This window comes from Papio anubis, chromosome 1 (genome assembly GCF_008728515.1).
Source record: "Papio anubis isolate 15944 chromosome 1, Panubis1.0, whole genome shotgun sequence".
Classification (NCBI taxonomy): Eukaryota; Metazoa; Chordata; class Mammalia; order Primates; family Cercopithecidae; genus Papio; species Papio anubis.
The window spans coordinates 180,954,321-180,973,969 of NC_044976.1; the positions used below are offsets into that span (position 1 = coordinate 180,954,321).

Sequence of the window (19,649 nt, forward strand, 5' to 3'; positions counted from 1 at the left end):
TCTCCAAGCTGTGGGTGAGCAGATTGTTATTTACCAAGCGTTTGCTAAGCTGAAGAACTCTGAAAATTCAAGGTGTACCTGCTTCAAGGTATACTCCCTCATGGAAAGTTCTGGGTATCAGACTTTAATTTTTCTGATTACATAGTTGGGAAAAAAAATAGCTAAATCAGACATAAAGATAAGGGATAAAGAAGCACTATCTGCGATTGTCACTTTTCTGGAGACAGACAAAAATGGATCTCTGTTGCCTAAGAAGTCAGTAGCTGTAGCTGCTCACTCAGCGGGAAGCGCTTCTCAAAATGAAGTGCTCCGCACAGAGTGCAGTGCTCACATGGGCTAGCTGTGTAGAACAGACAGCAGTGGTGGGTGGGCATTTGTGGGTCATGCATCACTAGCCAACTGATCCTGAAGTCCCTTGCCTTTCCTGAGAAAGAAATGTGAAATCACATAGATGGGCACTTCTCTTGTAAAAACCCTCACAAATCTCAAATAGGTGACATGATGATATGCTACTGTTTTATGAATTGACTTACTTGGAATGCCAAGTAACCTTCAGTTTTTAGTTGCAAGTACTTAACAAGTGGTTCTGAATTGAGAGGGTTGTCTCCCTGGTTAGATTTGTACATTATTAGGTGTGTCTTGTGGCTTTTGAAGCTGTTTAGAAATCCCACGTGCTTTTGAAAATGCTGGTTACCGTTAATAGTTGGCTTCCAAATAAGACTTGTGACCAACATTGTTTCTGCTCCCAGTTCATGCCTTCTTTTTCAGGCTAATGCTGAGCTGAAATGATATTGGAAGAATGGTTGGGAGGTTTTACACTTAGAGAGACCTCTTTGCTTGCTATTGTGATGGGATTCCTTGATACACTGCAGATTCTGGCTGTCTTTCAAGATCTGAGCCATTGTTGGCAGTTTCTACCTTTGTAATCCCTTAAAACATCCATCTTAAAAATGTAAAATAACGACTGGTTTACCTTTCTTATGTCTGTGTTACTAAACGAAAACTAAACAGAAATCCTGTTTTTAAAAGTAAGAGCTTTAGAGTGGAATAAGCCAACTCACTGGTCAGGCCTGTCGGGTGCTGAGCTTTATTCTGCAATTGCTTTGTAGCATTTTTCTAATTCTTGCCATTTCTTTCATTTTTTACTCAGGACATGCTTTACTTCTTGCATGCTTAAGGATTCCTTGCTTCACACTGAGTGCCACTAGAATCCACCCATGCACACTCCCCGACTCCAATCTGACTATCGGTGTCTTAAGACATTGTAGATCACAGAAGGATCTACCAGCTCAAAACTCTTTTCATGATAATATTCAGATATTATCTGCCTTTTTCACTGTGTTGACATTTGCACTGATGGTACCAAAGCTGTGGTGGCTAAAACTCCTGGTGCCTTACCAAAAATCAAGGCAGTGGTGCCGTGCCATGCTTTCTGTGGTATTCCTCATCACTTTGTACTAACAGTAAAAAAAGGAAAAAAAAAGTCATATATTCCCTTAATATTCTTCATGAGGCCAGGCACGGTGGCTCATGCCTATAATCCTAGCACATTGGGAGGCTGAGCCAGTCGGATCACTTGAAGTTGGGAGTTTGAGACCAGCCTGGCCAACATAGTGAAACCCCGTTTCTACTAAAAATACAGAAATTAGCTGAGTGTGGTGGTGCGCACCCGTAATTCCAGCTACTCGGGAGGCTGAGGCAGGAGAAGCGATCGAACCCAGGAGGCGGAGGTTGCAGTGAGCTGAGATAGCACCACTGCACTCCAGTCTGGGTGACGGAGTGAGATTCTGTCTCAAACAAACAAACAAAAGAATATTCTTCATGAAACAGTAAAACTTATTAATTTTATAAAATCTTGACCCTCAAGTATAATTTTTCTCATTTTTTTAAAGTTAAAATTTACCTACGGTGAAAAGCAACCTTTTTGGTATACACGTCTGTGAAATTGACAGATTCACATAGTTGTGTAATCATCACTTCTACAAGTAGGATATAACACAGATCCATCACCCCAAAACGTTTCTCTGTATGCCTTCTGGTCCTTCCCCCATGTCCAGCACCTGGCAAACACTGAACTGTTTCCTGTTCCTATAATTTTGCCTTTTCCGGAATGTTATGTCAGTGAAATTGTATAGTACATGGCCTTCTGAGTCTAGCTTTTTCACTTAGCCTAATGCATTTGAGATTCGTCTGTTGTTGTATGTAGCTGTAGTTTGTTCCTTTTTATTGCTGAATAGTATTCTGTTTTTTTAATATATATATATATACACACACTACAGTTTATCCACTCACTAGTTGAAGGACGTGGGTTGTTTACAATTTTTGGCTGTTATTAGTAAAGTTACTATAAAAATGCAGGCTGTGTGAACACAAGTTTTCATTTCACTTAGGAGTGGGACTTTTGGGTCATATGTTAAATATATGTTTAAGAAACAACCAAACTCTCTTCCAAATGGCTGTACTATTGTGCCTTTCCACCAGTAAGGTATGAGAGTTCCGGTTACACCACCACCTTTCAGGCACTTCGCATTGTCAGTTTTGTTTTCATTGTAATCCATTCTAAATATGTAGTAGTATCTAATTGAAGATTTAATTTGCATGTCATTAATGATATTGGGCATCTTTTCCTGTGCTGTTTGTCATATGTATGTCTTTGCTGAGGTGACTGGTCAAATCTTTTGCCTTTTTTTTTTTTTTTTTTTTTTTTAAACACAGTTTTGCTCTGTCACCCAGACTGGAGTGCAATGACATCATCTCGGTTCACTGCAACCTCTGCCTCCCAGGTTCAAGTGATCCTCCTGCCTCAGCCTCCTGAGTAGCTGGGATTACAGGCACCCGCCACCATGCCTGGCTAATTTTTTGGTATTTTTAGTAGAGAGGAGGTTTCACCATGTTGGTCAGGCTGGTCTTGAACTCCTGACCTCAAGTGATCTACCCGCCTTGGCCTCCCAAAGTGCTGGGATTATAGGCATGAGCCACTGCGCCTGGCCTTGTTTAATTGGGTTTTTCTTACTAAGTTTTGAGAGTTTTAAAAATATATATTCTGGATATGTCATTCATCAGATATGTAATTTGTAAATATCTTCTCCCTTAGTATATATTTTAATATTCCACTGGCAAAATGGAAATGTACATGAAGCTTTTTTGTGATGTATTGTTAAATAAAATGGTTGTCTCTAAGAAAAGCACTTATGTGATTGGGTTGTAAGTTGAAATAGCTGTTTTTCCCTCTAGCAAAATCTCATTTTTACTGGAGAGAATGATAAACTGGTTCCTCAGACTTGCAGGCTTTCTCAAATCTCAGAATTGTCTAAAAAATTCTCGAGATATTTTCTCACAAATGAATGAGGTGAACCTGTCACTTCATGGAAAATAACTGACGGTATTTTTACCCGTGATAAAGTCTTTTGTTTAAAAAAAAAACAGAACAAAACCCAGAATTTTGGAGAGCCTATATCAACTGCTGTGCTCTTACAGATTGCCAATACTTAAGTTTTTCTGATGAAATTGGTGGTGATAGTAACAAATATGATTTTGGATACTGTGTAATGAAATGAGCTGGTATTTGGAGGTTCTGCAGTACTCAGTAGACTAATACTTTCCTAATGACCAGTACATGATATTATAAAATCATCCAAAAGTAAAAGATCCAAAGTACAGGTTGAGCATCTCAAATATGAAATGTTCCAAAATCCAAAACTTTTTAAGCACCAACAAGATGCTCAAAAGAAATGCTCATTGGAGCATTTTGGATTTTGGATTTTCAGATTGGGGTGCTCAACTGGTAAGTATAATGCAAATATTCTAAATCTGAAAAAATCCCAAATATTTCTGGTCCCAAGCATTTTGGATAATGGAATCTCAGCCTGTATAAGATTGACCAATGGATTGTAGTGTGTGGGAAACAAAGCTCCCTAATGATTGAGATACTCCTTCCCATTTTACTTGGTAAACTAAGAAAAACAAGAAAATTATTATTGTAAAATAAGAAAGTCTAAAAAGTTCTTTAATACAGTTTTAGGATCCACATTGCAGCTAACCTTTAACAGCCACTTGTCAAGTTTTGGTATACTATCAAAAAAGTACATTCACAATTGTCCGAAAAGACTATTAAAATTCTCCTCCCTTTTCCAAGTATATATCTGTATGAGGCTGGATTCTCATCATATGCTTCTACCAAAATGTATGTCCACAGACTGATGGTATAAATGGATATGAGAATCCACATTTATTAAGGAGATTTGCACAAATGTAAAACAATGCCATTCTCACTACATTTTTTTTTGTTTTAGAATTTTTTAAATAAAAACATTGTTAACATGTAAGCTCACATTTTAAAGTTGACAAATATTTTTAAAATGTCTGTTTGAATTCCTGATATAGTAAATAGCGTTAGATATATAGTACACATAACTCTAAGCTCTTTGGGGTCTTCAATAATTTTGAAGAGTTCAAAGGAGTCTCCTGAGACCAAAGAAGTTCGTAGATTGCTACTTAGAATTTAATTCCAGCATCATAATTGTGTACTGGTGGTGGAGAACAAACCTAAGCCCTAGCCCAAGGCTTCTTGGTTTGAGGCTTCTAGTTCTCAAAAAGGAATTCATATTTACTTTACAGAATTGATAAATTTTATATTCTTTAAAAGATGTCTTTACAGATACCTCTTTAACTCTGTCTTACATTATCACAGATGATACTCAGTACTTACAAATAAACCAATACAATCAGCCCTGCATCTCTGTGGGTTCTAAATCTGTGGATTCAGCCAACTCAGGATTGAATATATTCAGTAAAAAGAAGAATGGTTGCATCTTTGCTGAAGATGTCCAGACTTTTTTTTTCTTACTCCCTAAACAATACAGTATAACAGCAATTTGCATAGCATTTAAATTACATTAGGTATTATAAATAATCTAGAGATGATTTAAAGTATGTAGGAGGATGTGCGTAGGTTATATGCAAATACTATGCCACTTTATATAAGGACTTCAGAATCTGCAGATTTGGTATCCTGTGGGGGTCCTGGAACCAATCCCCCCAGGATACCAAAGGATGACTTACTTTGCATTAAGAAATGATACATAGCTCTTTCTCCACTGAATCACCCAGATCCCATAAAGAGTAAAGAAAATAGATTTGCACCTCACTTAATTCTTCCCCATTTTATCTTAAATAGGGTTTCTCGTTAGCACTGAAAGTCTAAAGGCTGACATGAAAGGAACAATGAGGTGACTTGCCTAAGCTGTAAACTAGATGTGAATAGACCTTGGTAGATTTGTTGTCCATTTGGCTTGCTTATTTACTCAGCCTGCGCCTAGTAGCTGTATTCTCTGTTTAACATTCAGCCTCTTAGCTCTCATCAGTATGCCATAGACCTAAATATTGTAAGGTGCTTTTCTTCATTTTTGTTAGTGCTTTCTTTTTTCCAGTACTTGAAACGTCACAGGGTATAGGATGTGTGTGAATTCTGTCTTAAAGCCATAGACAACAAACACCGTAATCATCTAGAACACTTTTTTGTGGTCTTTGTTCCAGAAGAAATCATAAAAGAATCAAAACAGTTCTTATAGTTTGGGAGCAGTGGGATTATCATCTTTAAACATGAGAGACCGTATGGTTATAAAATGACTCCTTTTTGGCTTTTATATGTGGTAGTATTAGATTATAACATTTAAATGGTGGATGTTGGCCCAATGGTGGGGGTAAAAGTTCTTAAAATCTTGTGACTATATCTAATCTAAAAACACGCTAGATCATAGCACTTAATGGCCTCGTCTCATTTTCTGAACAAGAAAAACACTAATCTGGCTGGGCGCGGTGGTTCATGCCTGTAATCCTAGTACTTTGGGAGGCCGAGGCAGGTGGATCACCCGAGGTCAGGAGTTCGAGACCAGCCTGGCCAAGATGGCGAAACCCCGTCTCTACTAAAAATACAAAAATTAGCCAGGCGTGGTGGCAGGCGCCTGTAATCCCAGCTACTTGGGAGGCTAAGGCAGAAGAGTCGCTTGAACCTGGGAGATGGAGGTTGCAGTGAGCCGAGATCGCACCACTTCACTCCAGCCTGGGCAAAAGAGTAAGACTCCATCTCAAAAACAAAACAAAAACAAACGCTAATCTGGTATATGGTATTGCTTAATTAAGGAAAGTAGGTATATTTAAAGCTAATAATGTTTGGAAATTGAATGAGATTTTGGGTTTAAAAATTTCTCGGATTAAAATTGTTAACCTATAATAAAACGGGAGCTATATAAGAGTAACCTTCCCTCCAGCATTCTCATTCCTCCCATACCAAGAAAAGAAAGGCTATATTAGGACTTTTTCATCTGAGTATAAATTATTAATACTATCAAACCAAGTGAAAGCATGTGGGAATGCCCATTGCCCTTTAGTTGATTTGTAGGATTGCTTCATTATACTGTTATGTATAGTCTGTTCAGAGAAAAATATTAAATTTGTCCTTCCCCAACAAACTTGATATTGTAGCTGCTTAAATAATGGATATTGTATTCCAAGCATCAGCTGAGAACATAATACTCAGACTGTGTATCAAAGTTTTGAACTTTGATATTTGTCTGTGAAGAGCCTTCTGTGGGAATGGTGGTTGCTGAGGATGGTGTATGATCGTAAATGTTAGCCTAAATCCTTCAGTAACTTGTCCATGGAATGTTGCCTGTAATTTCTCTCCTTTGCCTCATCTTGATTACAGAGAGGTACAGAAAGCTGTCAACACTGCCCAGGGATTGTTTCAGAGATGGACAGAGCTCCTCCAGGACCCCTCCACAGCAACAAGGGAAGAAATCGACTGGACCACCAACGAGCTGAGAAACAACCTCCGGAGCATAGAGTGGGATCTAGAGGACCTTGATGAAACCATCAATATCCTTTTCTGTGCTGTCTGTGCCATTTTGGGTAAACAGACAAATAGACAAGTTTTTCTCCAGTTGTTTCCACTATGTAGATGAAACATTTTCTTTTATAATTGATTGATGTTTGTTGCTCTTCCTTGTACCATGATATGTTTAAAGTATTTGCCCAGTAAGTTAAGGTAGAGTAGCCACATTCTTGTACAGTGTGTGACAAATCCTGTACTATAAATATATATATATATAAAGGCAGCATGGTGTAATGATTATGACTCTGGACCCCGGAATCAGATTCCCGGTGTTCAAGTCCTGGCTCCACCAATGTAAAGGGGGAAAAAAAAACCCTGTTTTTCTTTTTTTTTTAATGTCTCTACCCTCACAAGTCGGTATGATATTTCTGATACTGTCTACATGGAAATAGCATCAGGTCCACAGGTTAGGAGCTCAGTCCCACAAGACTGCTCCCACTTCAGATGCCAGTTGCAAGCCCCAGGTTGTGACCAGTGCTCCCGACTGACCAGGTAGGAGTTCCCACAACTCCCTCCATAGATCAAATTAATTTAATTTGCAAGAGCAGTTCACAGAACTCTGGGAAACAGTTTCCTTAGGTTTATCCGTTTATTGTAAAGGATATTACAAAGGATACAGATGAATAACCAGATGGAAGAGATGCTTGCAAGGTGTAGGAGAAGAGGTGCAGCACTTCCAGGCCCTCTTCAGGTGCCTCCAGGAACCTCCACATGTTCACCTATCTGGAAGCTTCCTGAACTCTGTCCTTTTGGGTGTTTGGGGAGGATTCATTTCATAGGCATGATTGATCGCATCAGTTGGCCATTGGTGATCAACTCAGCCGTCAGTCCCTTTCCCCTGGGGTGGGGTTGAGCAGGGGGCTGAAAGCTTCAACTGTCTGATCACATGGTTGGTTTCTCTGGGGACCAGCCCCTCATCCTGAGGCTATCTAGAAACCCCCCCGCCATCAGTTATGCCATTAACATACAAAAGATACTCATCACTCTGGAGATTCTAAGGGATCTAGGAGCTGTTTGCCAGGAATGAGGTGCAGAGACCAAATTTGTATTTATTATGTTATAGTATTACAACCAGTTACCATGTTACTTGGGCCCATCACTTAACCCCCTGTGCTTCAGTTTCCTCTTTAGTGGAAAGTTAGGATAACAAGAGTACCTAGCTCATAGGATTATTGGGATTATACAGGTAAAGAGTTTAGAATGGCGCCTGGCAAACAGCTTATGTAATAGTGCTAGCAGTCATTATCATATAGAGGTACATATAGGCCAGTGTTACACTTTGGTAATTAGAGATCAAAAAATCTTTTTGTAGACTGTCATGTTTAAGAAGTGATGTTCAATGGGCGCCATCCATTGAAGAGGCATCTTGTTCCATGAAACTGCATTTAGTAAAAGCAGATCTGTTCTGCTAATTCATGGTGTTGATGTGAAGTGAGTCCACTGATCTGACTCATGCACTGGAGAACTGTAAAAACTTCATTATATGGCCTTTTCTTTTCAACTGGAAATCCCACTTAACCAAAACTTTAGATGGAAGATATGCCACTTGCATGCTCTTGAGTTCTGTTCTGTTTTTTCTCTAAGTGAGATAAAGCATCAAGAAAACCAGCTTCTGTCAGGATCACCCTATAGTTAGCACAGATTCGTATGCAGTTGATACATGGAGTAAATTTTTGTTATTCATGATGACCCCGGGTACCTTTTAAATTATTAAAAGGCAAGTATGTTCTCTAAGATTAGTGGCAAATATGTGAGGGGGCAGGATCAAAAGCACAGTTACAGGGAGATAATTCTTCCGTTGAGACAGGAGGGAAGGAAAAAAAGTTAGGGGAGATAGAGAAAATGTGAGATTAAAAATACAAAAGTTTTAATAGATACTCATCATTCAGCAAATGTTTATTGAGTATACTATGTGCCAGGCATTTTGTTGGTTATGGAGATTAGATTAATAAACACTATACCAGCCCTCACAGAACTTTGAGTGGATAGGGATGGGGAACAGATGGTAATCAAATAATAACACAAATAGATACCTGCAGACTATGAAAGAGAAGTGTAGAGAGCTATGCGAGTGTCTGACATGGTGCGGCGGACCAGGCCAGAGGGTAAGGGAATGAGGGCAGCTTCTCTGAAGAAGGCCTGATCTCCCTAGATTAAGAAGTAGGATTAGCATCTTGGCATAATTGGAAGTGGTTTGGAATCGCAGGAGAAAAAGACATGCAAAAGCTGGCTTAGTAAAGATGATCAGGAGTCAAAAAAGGATAGACACAAGTGTTGGCAAACAGGAAGAACCCAGCTCAGCTGTGGTCAGATAGCCCTAAGTGTTTATAGTGAAGCTCATCAGCGGGGGCTGTGTTTCTTAATCCGACAGGTCATCTCTGTCTTGGGGCAAAGGGATCCTCCCTCCAGTGGCTGCAGGCAGAGGAAGTCGGAGAATGAATGGTGTCCAGCTGACTGTGTTTCCAGAAAGTGTGAGCCAGATTTTATTTGTTTGCATGTGAGAGATTCAGTGAGTTAACAGGATGTTGTCAGGCTTCGATGATGAAATTGTTTTACCTTGACTTTTTGACCTACGCATAGTTGAAGCAAATCCTAGAAAATTTAACCTTGATGCAACTGAATTGAGTATAAGAAAAGCCTTCATTACAAGTACTCGGCAAGTTGTCAGGGTAAGGAATATGATCTTATTGTGTTATCTGTATAAGAAATAGCCAGACTTCTTAGAGCTCTTTCCCTTAATTGTAAACTAATAGGTCACCTCTGAAACCACTTTTTAAATATGAATCAAATGCGAGCTTCCCCACATATAATTTCTCTGATTGGCTGGGCATAGTGGCTCATGCCTGTAATCCCAGCACTTTGGGAGGCAGAGGTGGGTGGATCACTTGAGCCCAGGAATTTGAAATCAGTCCAGGCAACATGATGAAACCCCGTCTCTACAAAAAAAAAAAAAAAGAAAAATTAGCTGGACATGGTGGTAGACACCTGTAGTCTCAACTACATGGAGGACCAAGATGAGAGGCCGAGGTGGGAGGATCATGAAAGCTATGATCATGTCACTGCACCCTCAAAAAAACAAAATTCTGTGATTGAAGAAAAAGAAATCTGTTTTTAGCCTTTCTTTTTTTGATACGACGTCTCACTGTGTTGACCAGGCTGAAGTGCAGTGGCACGATCTTGGCTGACTGCAGCCTCTGCCTTCCGGCTCAAGTGTTTCTCCTGCCTCAGCCTCCCAAGTAGCTGGGACTACAGGCGTGCACTACCACACCAGGCTAATTTTTTGTAGAGACAGGGTTCACCATGTTGCTCAGGCTGGTCTTGAACTCCTGAACTCAAGCAGTTCGCCTGCCTCGGCCTCGGAAAGTGCTGGGATTACCTGCGTGAGCCACCATGCCCGGCCTGTCAGGCTTATTTCCGAGAGTAAAAATAAGACAGTAATCTGCTGGCTTTGGGCAGGGTACATTCAAATGGTGTCATCCTGAATGATTAGACCCTTGTCCATATCTCTAGTTTCTTCAAGCTGGTTATCTTTCTCACTTTTTGTTTCTTAGTGTACTCTATTTCTTGATGAACAAAACAATTACTATTGTAGAAACCATTTGGTTTTTTGATTGATTGGTAATCACTTTGCATTGTTGAAGAGTGACTCTTACTGGGTTTGGATAGCAGCCTCTTCCGCCATCTGAATTGCTTCTGGAACTCTTGCAACCTATGTTACTGACATTTCCATATGTAACTGCTTGACAGCCATTCCAGAGTTATCCAGAGCAAGCAAGCATCTATCAGAGTGTAAAAAATTGATCCAAGTGAACAAATCTTTAGTTCTAAGTTATTTAGAATAATACCCATTATTAAATAATCTAAGAAAAAATATTATTTAAGTACAATCTTGTGTCATTAAAATGTTTCATATTTTGAAACTATATGGCTAAGCCATTTGATTAGCATAACTAGATGTAAGAGAACCAGCTGTCTTTAACATATGTACTAGAAAGCAGCTTCCTTGAATAAAAAGACTTGGGATCATACCAGTGCTAACATATGGCTTTTTAAGAGTCATCTTAGGCAGGAACCTTAGTATGTGTTTGCCAAAGTCTTTAATATCATGTGATTTCCTTTGGAAATTATTTCAAATGGTAGATTATCACTGAACTTTATATATTCTTGTTACTTGTTTTATTCATTAGTTGCCTTTCTATATACATAGATGTAAATTGTTTATAAAGAAACCCACATTTTAATGAGGGAGAAACCTTTCTGAACCTCAGATACCCCATCCACAGTGAGTGTTTGGATTAGACATTCTTAATCTCTAGCCAGTTCAAAATACTGTTCGGATGAGGAAGCCTTGTTGTTAGGTGACATATTTTTTGTAAGATAAGTAAATCCCCAATTATTTTGTATAAGTTTTTCTTTTCTTTTTTTTTTTTTTTTTTTTTTTTGTAGTAGGTTTTTTTTTGAAGGACACTCCTATAGACGTTAATATTTAAGTGGGGCCTTGCAGTGAAGCATATGTCCTTAACCTTAATCATTATATTTATTCTTTCTGCAAGGTAGACTTAGGAAGTTTTCAGATTGAAATTTAGAGGTTCATATATTGAAAATTAAGTTCGTTGGTATAATGGAAAGAAGAATCCAAAGTTCATTTTCTAGTATTTGAAAAGCTTTTTAAAGTACATTCTTAGAAAGAGGTTGATATGATTTAGCTGTTTCCTCACCCAGAATCTCATCTTGAATTGTGATCCCCGTAATCCCCATGGGTTAAAGGAGAGACCAGGTGGAGGTAATTGAATCGAGGGGGCAGTTTCTCCCATGCTGTTCTCATGATAGTGAGTGAGTCTCATGAGGTCTGGTGGTTTCATAAGGGGCTCTTCCCACTTTGCTCTGTCACTCTTGCCTGCTGCCTTGTGAAGAGGTTGCCTTGCTTCACCTGCTGCCATGATTGTAAGTTTCCTGAGGCTTCCCCAGCCATGCTGAATTGTGAGTCAATTAAACCTCTTTCCCTTATAAATTACCCAGTCTTGGGCAGTTCTTCATAGCAGTGTGAGAACAGAGTAATAAGAGGTATTCTAAATCAAGTTAGTACTTCAAAATCTTACTGTCCTTTTAGAGTTGAGATCTAAACCATACTTAACTATGTGATCCACCTGAATATTTTAGGGTTCTAAATCATTCTTGTTTAAATTTATGACCCCTCTGGGGGAAGCTGTTAGTATTTACCAGTGGTAGGCTAACAGTACCTAACTGAGCTTTTGCTGATATGATTTTAATATATTCTAGTTGAAAGTCCTGTAGAAGAGAAGGAAATAGCAATGGTGCTAACTCGATTAAAAATAAAAACAAAATACACTTTGTATAATTCCATATTACCACATTTAGCTAAACAGTGTTTGTACGTAGAGATTTCTGGGTTCTGGGTGGAAGAGCTCAATAGGGAGCAGAGAGTTAGTAGATTTGGAAAATGAGATGAAATGAAGTTCAAACTAGGAATTTGTACAAATTTATGTTAGCTCTTCTGTTACTATTACTAGTGGGCTTTCATTTAATGTTGCTCTAAAATTTTGATTGACTTTGTCTTTCAAACAGTGTATTCTACTTATGCTTTCTGTTTCATAGGCAGGGGAGTCAGTGATACCCTACGCATTTTGTTTTTTGTTTTTTTTTTTTTCTCTTTTTGCTTCAACCTGAAGAAGTAAATTGCCTGTTTCTTCTTGATTAATGTCCATTGGTTATGCCTTTAGTAAGCCTTCCTTGTTTAGAGTCTTGTGTATGTTTTTCCAAGCATTTTTTAAGTCCGTACAAATTCAGTTTTGCTGGCAGTTTTTAGTGAAGAAACCAAAATATTCAAGTTTTCATGTAAATAGCTTTCGTATTTTTGAGGTAATCATTTTTACTCTTGTGGAGTCACCTATACACAAAGATTCTGCATGTGAAATTTGTGTTTTAGAAATATATCCTAGAAGTGACTTTGGTTTAATTTAGGATCAAGAGGTTTTGCAGTATATGGCGGAACAACAGTGAATATAAGGGGTAAGGGAACCTGAGTTCTAGGCTAAGCTGTGACCTTAATAAATCTTAACTATGGTAAGTCATTCAACCTCCCTGGATCTCAGTTTTATCTATGAAATAATCCTCACTGACATTCTCTGACTTTAACTTTAAAAGTTAGAATCAGAACTATTACCCTCTCCACAAAAAAACTGAACCTGCTCCAATGTGAGAATTGTTTACAGTCAATTATAAGTCAAGATGGAAATGGCTTTGGTTAATCAAAAAGGATGAAGTATCCAGTGTGTGCACAGATGACCTTGAAATGTAAGAGTTATGAGTGGGAAGCACTGGGATTTATGATGTCTCATTCATTCAGCTTGGAAGACAGTGTGAAATGGGAACAGAAGCATAAATAACCAGGACATTTGTTGTTCCTTTGGCAGATGAACCATATTTTATTGGGACTCACTGCTTGACTGCTGGTTCTAAACCTCATGTGTTAAAAAGAAGATGAGTAATTATGTTTTTGGCATGATAGATTGTAACAAGATGTTTGAAACTATTTAGTAACATAGTTTAAGATCCCAAATTCCAATATGAAGGTGTTCTGTTGTGTGGTATCTGCTGACTTTTGACCTACATGAATAAAGTGCCATCTTAGAAGTGAAAGCCAGTGGGGTGTGGTGGCTCACACCAGTAATCCCAGCACTGGGAGGCTGAGGCGGGCAGATCACTTGAGGTCAGGAGTTTGAGACCACCCTGGCCAACATGGTGAAACTCTGTCTCTGCTAAAAATACAAAAATTAGCTGGGTGTGGTGGCAGGCTCCTGCAGTCCCAGCTACTTGGGAGGCAGAGTGGGAGAATTGTTTGAACTCAGAGACGGAGGTTGCAGTGAACTGAGGTTGTGCCACTGCACTCCAGCCTGGGAGACACAGTGAGACTCCTTCTCAAAAAAAAAAAGAAGTGAAAGCCATAGATCCTTACCTGCAGGTGGTGGTGGTCACATACAGGATGCTCACCCACATGGCTGTTGGAAGAATCTGCCTCATCAGGGCAACACCCATACAGGCACACATAGCCCCACATGGTTTTTATTAAGCATAAAACTTAAAAACTGCAACTTTAAGATATATATTTAATTATGATAATGCAAGCTCAAATAAAATTAGAGAAAATTTTCAAGAGTAAAAAGTAGAAAAAGGAACCTAAACTCAAAATAATACACAGCACAAGGCTGCATTTTCTTCATAATTTTCCTCCCAATGCAGGGCAGTTGTGTTTTTACACAGTTGTGATCATACCATTATGCAATCATAGCATTTTATTTTCTTAGGTTAAAAATGATCTGTACTTGGTATTTATAAAATGCAAATACTTTTGATGTAAAAGAGAAGAGAAAATGCCTCTTTGTTCTCTAATTTCACTCCCTAGTAATAGTGTCAATTTTATTTTTCACAGCCATTTTATGGACATTGAAATATGCAAACTTTTAAAAAGCAGTGGCATGAAAATCTGTAACTTTTTTTTATGAAAAATTACATTGTGGACATAGTCCTACAATGACGCAGGTAAATCTAGAGAAGGGCTGTTTTCTAGTTACCATGTTAAAAGAGTAAAAATAGGTGAGCTTATTATATTTTATTTAACCTGATATATCTAAAACATGATCATTTAAACATGTAGTCAACGTAAGAGATATTAATGAGAGATTTAAGTTTTTAAAACTGTTTTTGTAATAAATCTGGCATGTATTTTACACTCAAGCACATCTCAATTCAGATGTGAAATTTTCATTGGAAACACTTGATCTGTATTTAGAGTTTACAAAACTTACAATTGAAAAAGCAGAATCACAAACCCAATTTTTTCCAGACATACTTTAAAGTTTTCTGATAACGGAGTATCAATTAATTAAAATAAAATTCAGTTCCTCAGTTGCACTGACCACATTTGAGGTGCTCAGTAGCTAGTGGGTCCTGTATTACCCGGGAGCAGACTATCCTTTTTAATAGTTGCGTACTTTTATTTGCTGTTAATGTTCATTGAGTGCTTGCTGTATTGTTGGCTACTGTTAATCAGGCTTTGTGTGTTACCTCTATTAACCCCTACAGTGATCCCAAAGGATATTACTCTAAATGTACAGAAGAAATGGAAACTTAGTGCAACTATTAAAAAGCATAACTAAGTCTTAAACCTAGGTCTTTGACATGAAAGATCATGATCTTTCCCTCTCCTCTAATGTGGCTCTGTTATGATTTCTTTAATCATTGACCTACCAGTAGATATTTTGATTATTGTTTATTATTGGCAGTTGCAAACCATACTTCAGTGACCATCTTTGTGAGCATAACTTACATAATTGTTTCGTAAAAAATTCAATGAGAATACACATTTTAAATATTCATAGCCAGTCACGGTGGCTCATGCCTGTAGTCCTAGGACTTTGGGAGGCCAAGGCAGGAAGATCAGTTGAATTCAGGAATTCAAGACCAGTTTGGGCAACATAGTGAGACCTCATCTCTACCAAAAATTAAAAAAATAAATAGGTGTGGCAGCATATGCCTGTAGTCCCAGCTACTTGGGAGGCTGAGGTGGGAGGATCGTTTGAGCCCGGGAGGTTGAGGCTGCAGTGAGCTGTGATGGCACCACCGTACTCTAGCCTGGGCATCAGAGTGAGATCCTGTCTCAAAAAATAAAAATAAAAAAATTGTTTTCAAAGTATCCTACAAAAAGACCTTATCAGTCATATTTCTAATAGAGTATCAGAATATACCTTCACTAAGTATTGTCAGTCTTTTTCATCTTTCTTGGTCTAATTGGAGAAAACATCTCTTAGCTACACTTCTTTGATTACCAGTGGGTTATTGTATCTATTCATGTTTGATCATTTGTGGGTTTTTTTGTGAATTGTCTGTTCACTGAACTCTTCATAAGCACAATGCCTAGTACATAATGCCTAGTATATAATACTGCATTGTGTGGCTTGTGTTGCTGTTCCCTTATTTGGACTTGCTGCTTATTTCTGCTTTTTTCATATTATAAATAATACTGCAGTGCACATCTCTGCATGCCTTTTTTTGTATCTATTTTTATGTTATTTCCTTAAAATAAATTCTTGTTAGTGGAATTCCTGGGTCAAGGCAGTGAATATTTTGAGACTCATGGTATAGAATGACAAATTTATTTTCAAAGTACTGGTCTAGTTTGCCATCCAGTCGTTGTTTGGAACCAGTAGTATTAAAAAATATATATTTATTAAAATACAACGATGTAGAAAAGTGTAATTAACCTAAATATATAGCTTAATAAATTTATAAACTGAACACAGCCATCTAAACAGCACCCAGAAGCATTGCAGAGTGTTACCAGCACCCCCAGAAGCGTGCCTGTGCTCCTTTTCAGCTAATGTCTCTACCCCGACTGCACTGACTTCTAACAGCAAAAGTATGTTGTATATGTAATGTTCAAAGGTTAACATGTCACTTTTCCATACGTGCATGTTGATATCTTTATTATGCAAGTAATGTGTTCATTGTTTTAAAAAAAGACTATTATAAAATGCACTGACTATATTTTTATTTTATTTATTTTGTAGAGATGGGGTTTTGCTATGTTGCCCAGGCAGGTCTGCAACTCCTGGCCTCATGCGATCCGACTACCTTGGCTTCCCAAAGTGCTGGGACTATAGGCGCAAGCCCCAGTGCCCAGCTGAGTATATTTTTAAAAGCATGTATTATCCCCCTAGTGAATGTTGGTCTGCGTAGTTTTTAATGTATATTAAATAAATCAGGCTGTTGGATTGATTATCAGAAAAGGAATCCTGCAGTCCAGGAGATACTAGCATAATGATCAGTCTCTCTTTGAGGCTTCTAGATTTCCATCGTAAGACAAGGAGTTGGGGTGGGGGGGGCGCTTGTTAAAAATGTGCCGTCAAGAGTCTGACTTCATAGGTCTCAGAGGGGCCTAGGGAACTACATTTAAAAAATATTTTTAGGCTGGGCATGGTGGCTCACGCCTGTAATCCCAGCACTTTGGGCGGCCGAGGTGGACAGATCACAAGATCAAGAGATCGAGACCATCCTGGCCAACATACTGAAACCATGTCTCTACTAAAAATACAAAAATTAGCTGGGTGTGGTGGTGTGTGCCTGTAGTCCCAGCTGCTCAGGAGGCGGATGCAGGAGAATCGCTTGAACCCAGGAGGCGGAGGTTGCAGTGAGCCAAGATCACGCCACTGCATTCCAGCCTGGTGACAGTGGTGAGACTGTGTCTCAAAGAAAAAAAAAAAAAAAAATTTTTTTTTTTTAAATTTCTTAATATATAATGGTTGTGCATGTTTTTAGGGTACGCCGCAAACATTTGAATTCTCTTGCTATTTTGAAATACACGATAGATTACTGTTGAACTATAGTCACCCTACTGATCTGTTGAGCACTAGGTCTTATTTCTTCTAACTGTATTTTTTCCCATTAATCAACCTCTCTTCATCCTCCTTTCCCCCTGCACTCTTCTGGCCTCAGGTAACCACCTGTCTATTCTTTGTCTTCATGAAATCCACCATGAGCGAAATCTCATCCACTTATGAGTGAGAACATGCGGTATTTGTCTTTCTGTGCCTGGCTTATTTCACTGAGCATAGTGACATCCAGGGGAACTGCATCTGTAACAACACTCACATGACTGACTTAGGCACATCATCATGATGTGAACTCCATGTGGGCAGGGGCCTAGCTGGTATCATTCACTGCTGTATGCCTGGCCACATAGTAGACATCAGTGAGTGTGTGCTAAATGGTTAGATGAGTGGTTTGAAAGTTGAATCAGGTGGTTCTCACTCACTCACCACAGTTCTGGGATTGTAAAAGCGGTGGCACTGTCTGATCTACTGTTTACTTGTCATGGGTCTTTAAAGAAGTTTCTAAAAGTCTTATACCTTGACGTTTGCATAAATTATATTTTGACAACCTTTTAAAAAATTTTGTTGCAGTTATCATGTATTCAGTTCAAATCATTCTATAGTACATTGGATTGTAGCTAAATAAGCAAAATGACTCAAATTTAATAAAATGTTTTGCTTCAGATAAAGTACTGGATCTATTCATTTTTCATTCCATACAAAATTATTTTTGACACTACTCTGGAAATTCACTCTGATGTTAGGAGTAGTCTATACCTTTCATGAATCCAACTCAGAAATAAAATAAGTGACCTAGTATACCACTACTTGGAAGTTATTCTTTGGTGTTTAATGGTAAATATACTTTATACTAAAAGCAGATGGTTTTTTACATATATTGTAAAAAAGATGCAAGCGCTTGAACACGTGCTTTTGTGTTTGTACCCCAGGGATGTTCTTTATTAGTGATATGGCTTTGAGAAAGTATCATCGTGTTTTTGGACCTAGGTCTCCTCAACCTTAAAATGGAAATAGTACCAGCTTCACAGGGTCCTTGTGAAAATTCAGTGATAATGTGTGTGCGTGTTTAGCACTGTTTCTGACCTGTGATAGGTACCTGGTAAATGTTAATTCCCTTTCTCTTTCCTCCTATTTAAATTAGTATCCAGGTTACTTCTTTTTAAGGGACCATCTTTCTTTTTCTTTTCTTTATTTTTGAGACTGAAAATAAAGCCAAGAAATGCAGTCTTCTTTTTAAAAAATCAATAATAAATGGTGTGTTTTGCTAATATATGAAATGTTAACTGTGATTTTGTTTCAGGATTTTTTTATTTGTTTTCATATCTTGTTTCTCATTAGGACATGAAAGATCAGATGTCAACTTCATCTGTGCAGGCATTAGCCGAAAGGAAAAATAGACAGGTAAGAAAACATCAGAATATAATTATCAATGAGAGAAAGCATACAGTTAGAGATTTGGAATTTAAAAATGCTGACCATCCATGGATCGTGTAATCGAGAGGAAGACTTCTGCTTGCAGGGCCTGGTGTGACCATGGGAGGTTTTGTGACAGTCCCGGCAGCCTGTCCCAGCACACTGTCAGCGTTTCCCTCCCTCCTCTCACCCTCTGGTCTTCTCCTCTGGGCTCCATAGCACCTTTTGCCTACCCTTACTCTAGCACTTATCACAGAGTACTTTTACTTTTTTAATGTGTTTATTCTGTACCTGTTGAATACACTCTGTGTGCCAGGTTCTTTGAAAGGCTATAATTACTCACTGTCTTTCTTTCTGCTGGGCCCCAGGCCCCTTGACAGTGAGGAGAGATGTGTGTCATGGTTTTTTGTTTTTTGTTTGGTTGGTTTTTTTTTTTTTTTTTAGCTCTCTAGCAGTTACTACATTGCCTACCTATGAAATGCATTAGACATCTAAGGATTGACATTTGATATAAAGACATTAGAGGAACCTTAAACTTGTGTGTTAAATTACATTTCTCTTTGTTTTAAGTAGTTTTAAAAAATTACATACTTTGGCGTATCAATAGAAGCTCCTAATTGTTAAAATATAGTCCTTTTAAAAAATGTAGAATGGTCATCTAGAATTTGGATTTTCATTTAGATTGAGATTTGATTTAGACTTTTTTGATAGGATAGAATTTTTTTGCCTGTTGCTAAACTGTTAGGTGATTTTTTGACAGAAGTAGTTTTTAAATTCTGTGGATATCCATTTTCCTTAGCAGTAAAAAAGACTTCATGAAAAATGATAATATTTGCTTTAAATGACTTGTCTTAGCCTCATTTTATCAAGATTCCAGAAAGTTATGAATTGTCTGTTGAGTAGGCTCTTGAGAAATTTCAGTGTTTTTACTAACT

At 38.2% G+C, this 19,649-nt stretch overlaps 1 protein-coding gene across 3 annotated transcripts in view; it reads left to right on the plus strand.

The window, feature by feature from the left end:
- Nucleotides 1-19,649, plus strand: part of STX6 (syntaxin 6) — a 99,373-nt gene that overhangs the window by 36,648 nt on the left and 43,076 nt on the right. For 2 of the 3 annotated variants that reach the window (XM_021929941.2, XM_003893441.3), the window contains exons 2-4: nucleotides 6,707-6,876; nucleotides 9,467-9,561; nucleotides 18,640-18,702. In XM_021929941.2, coding sequence (XP_021785633.1) covers nucleotides 18,643-18,702 — 60 coding nt within the window. In that variant the 5' untranslated portion in view covers nucleotides 6,707-6,876; nucleotides 9,467-9,561; nucleotides 18,640-18,642. The other variant, XM_031658027.1, reaches the window with a different exon arrangement.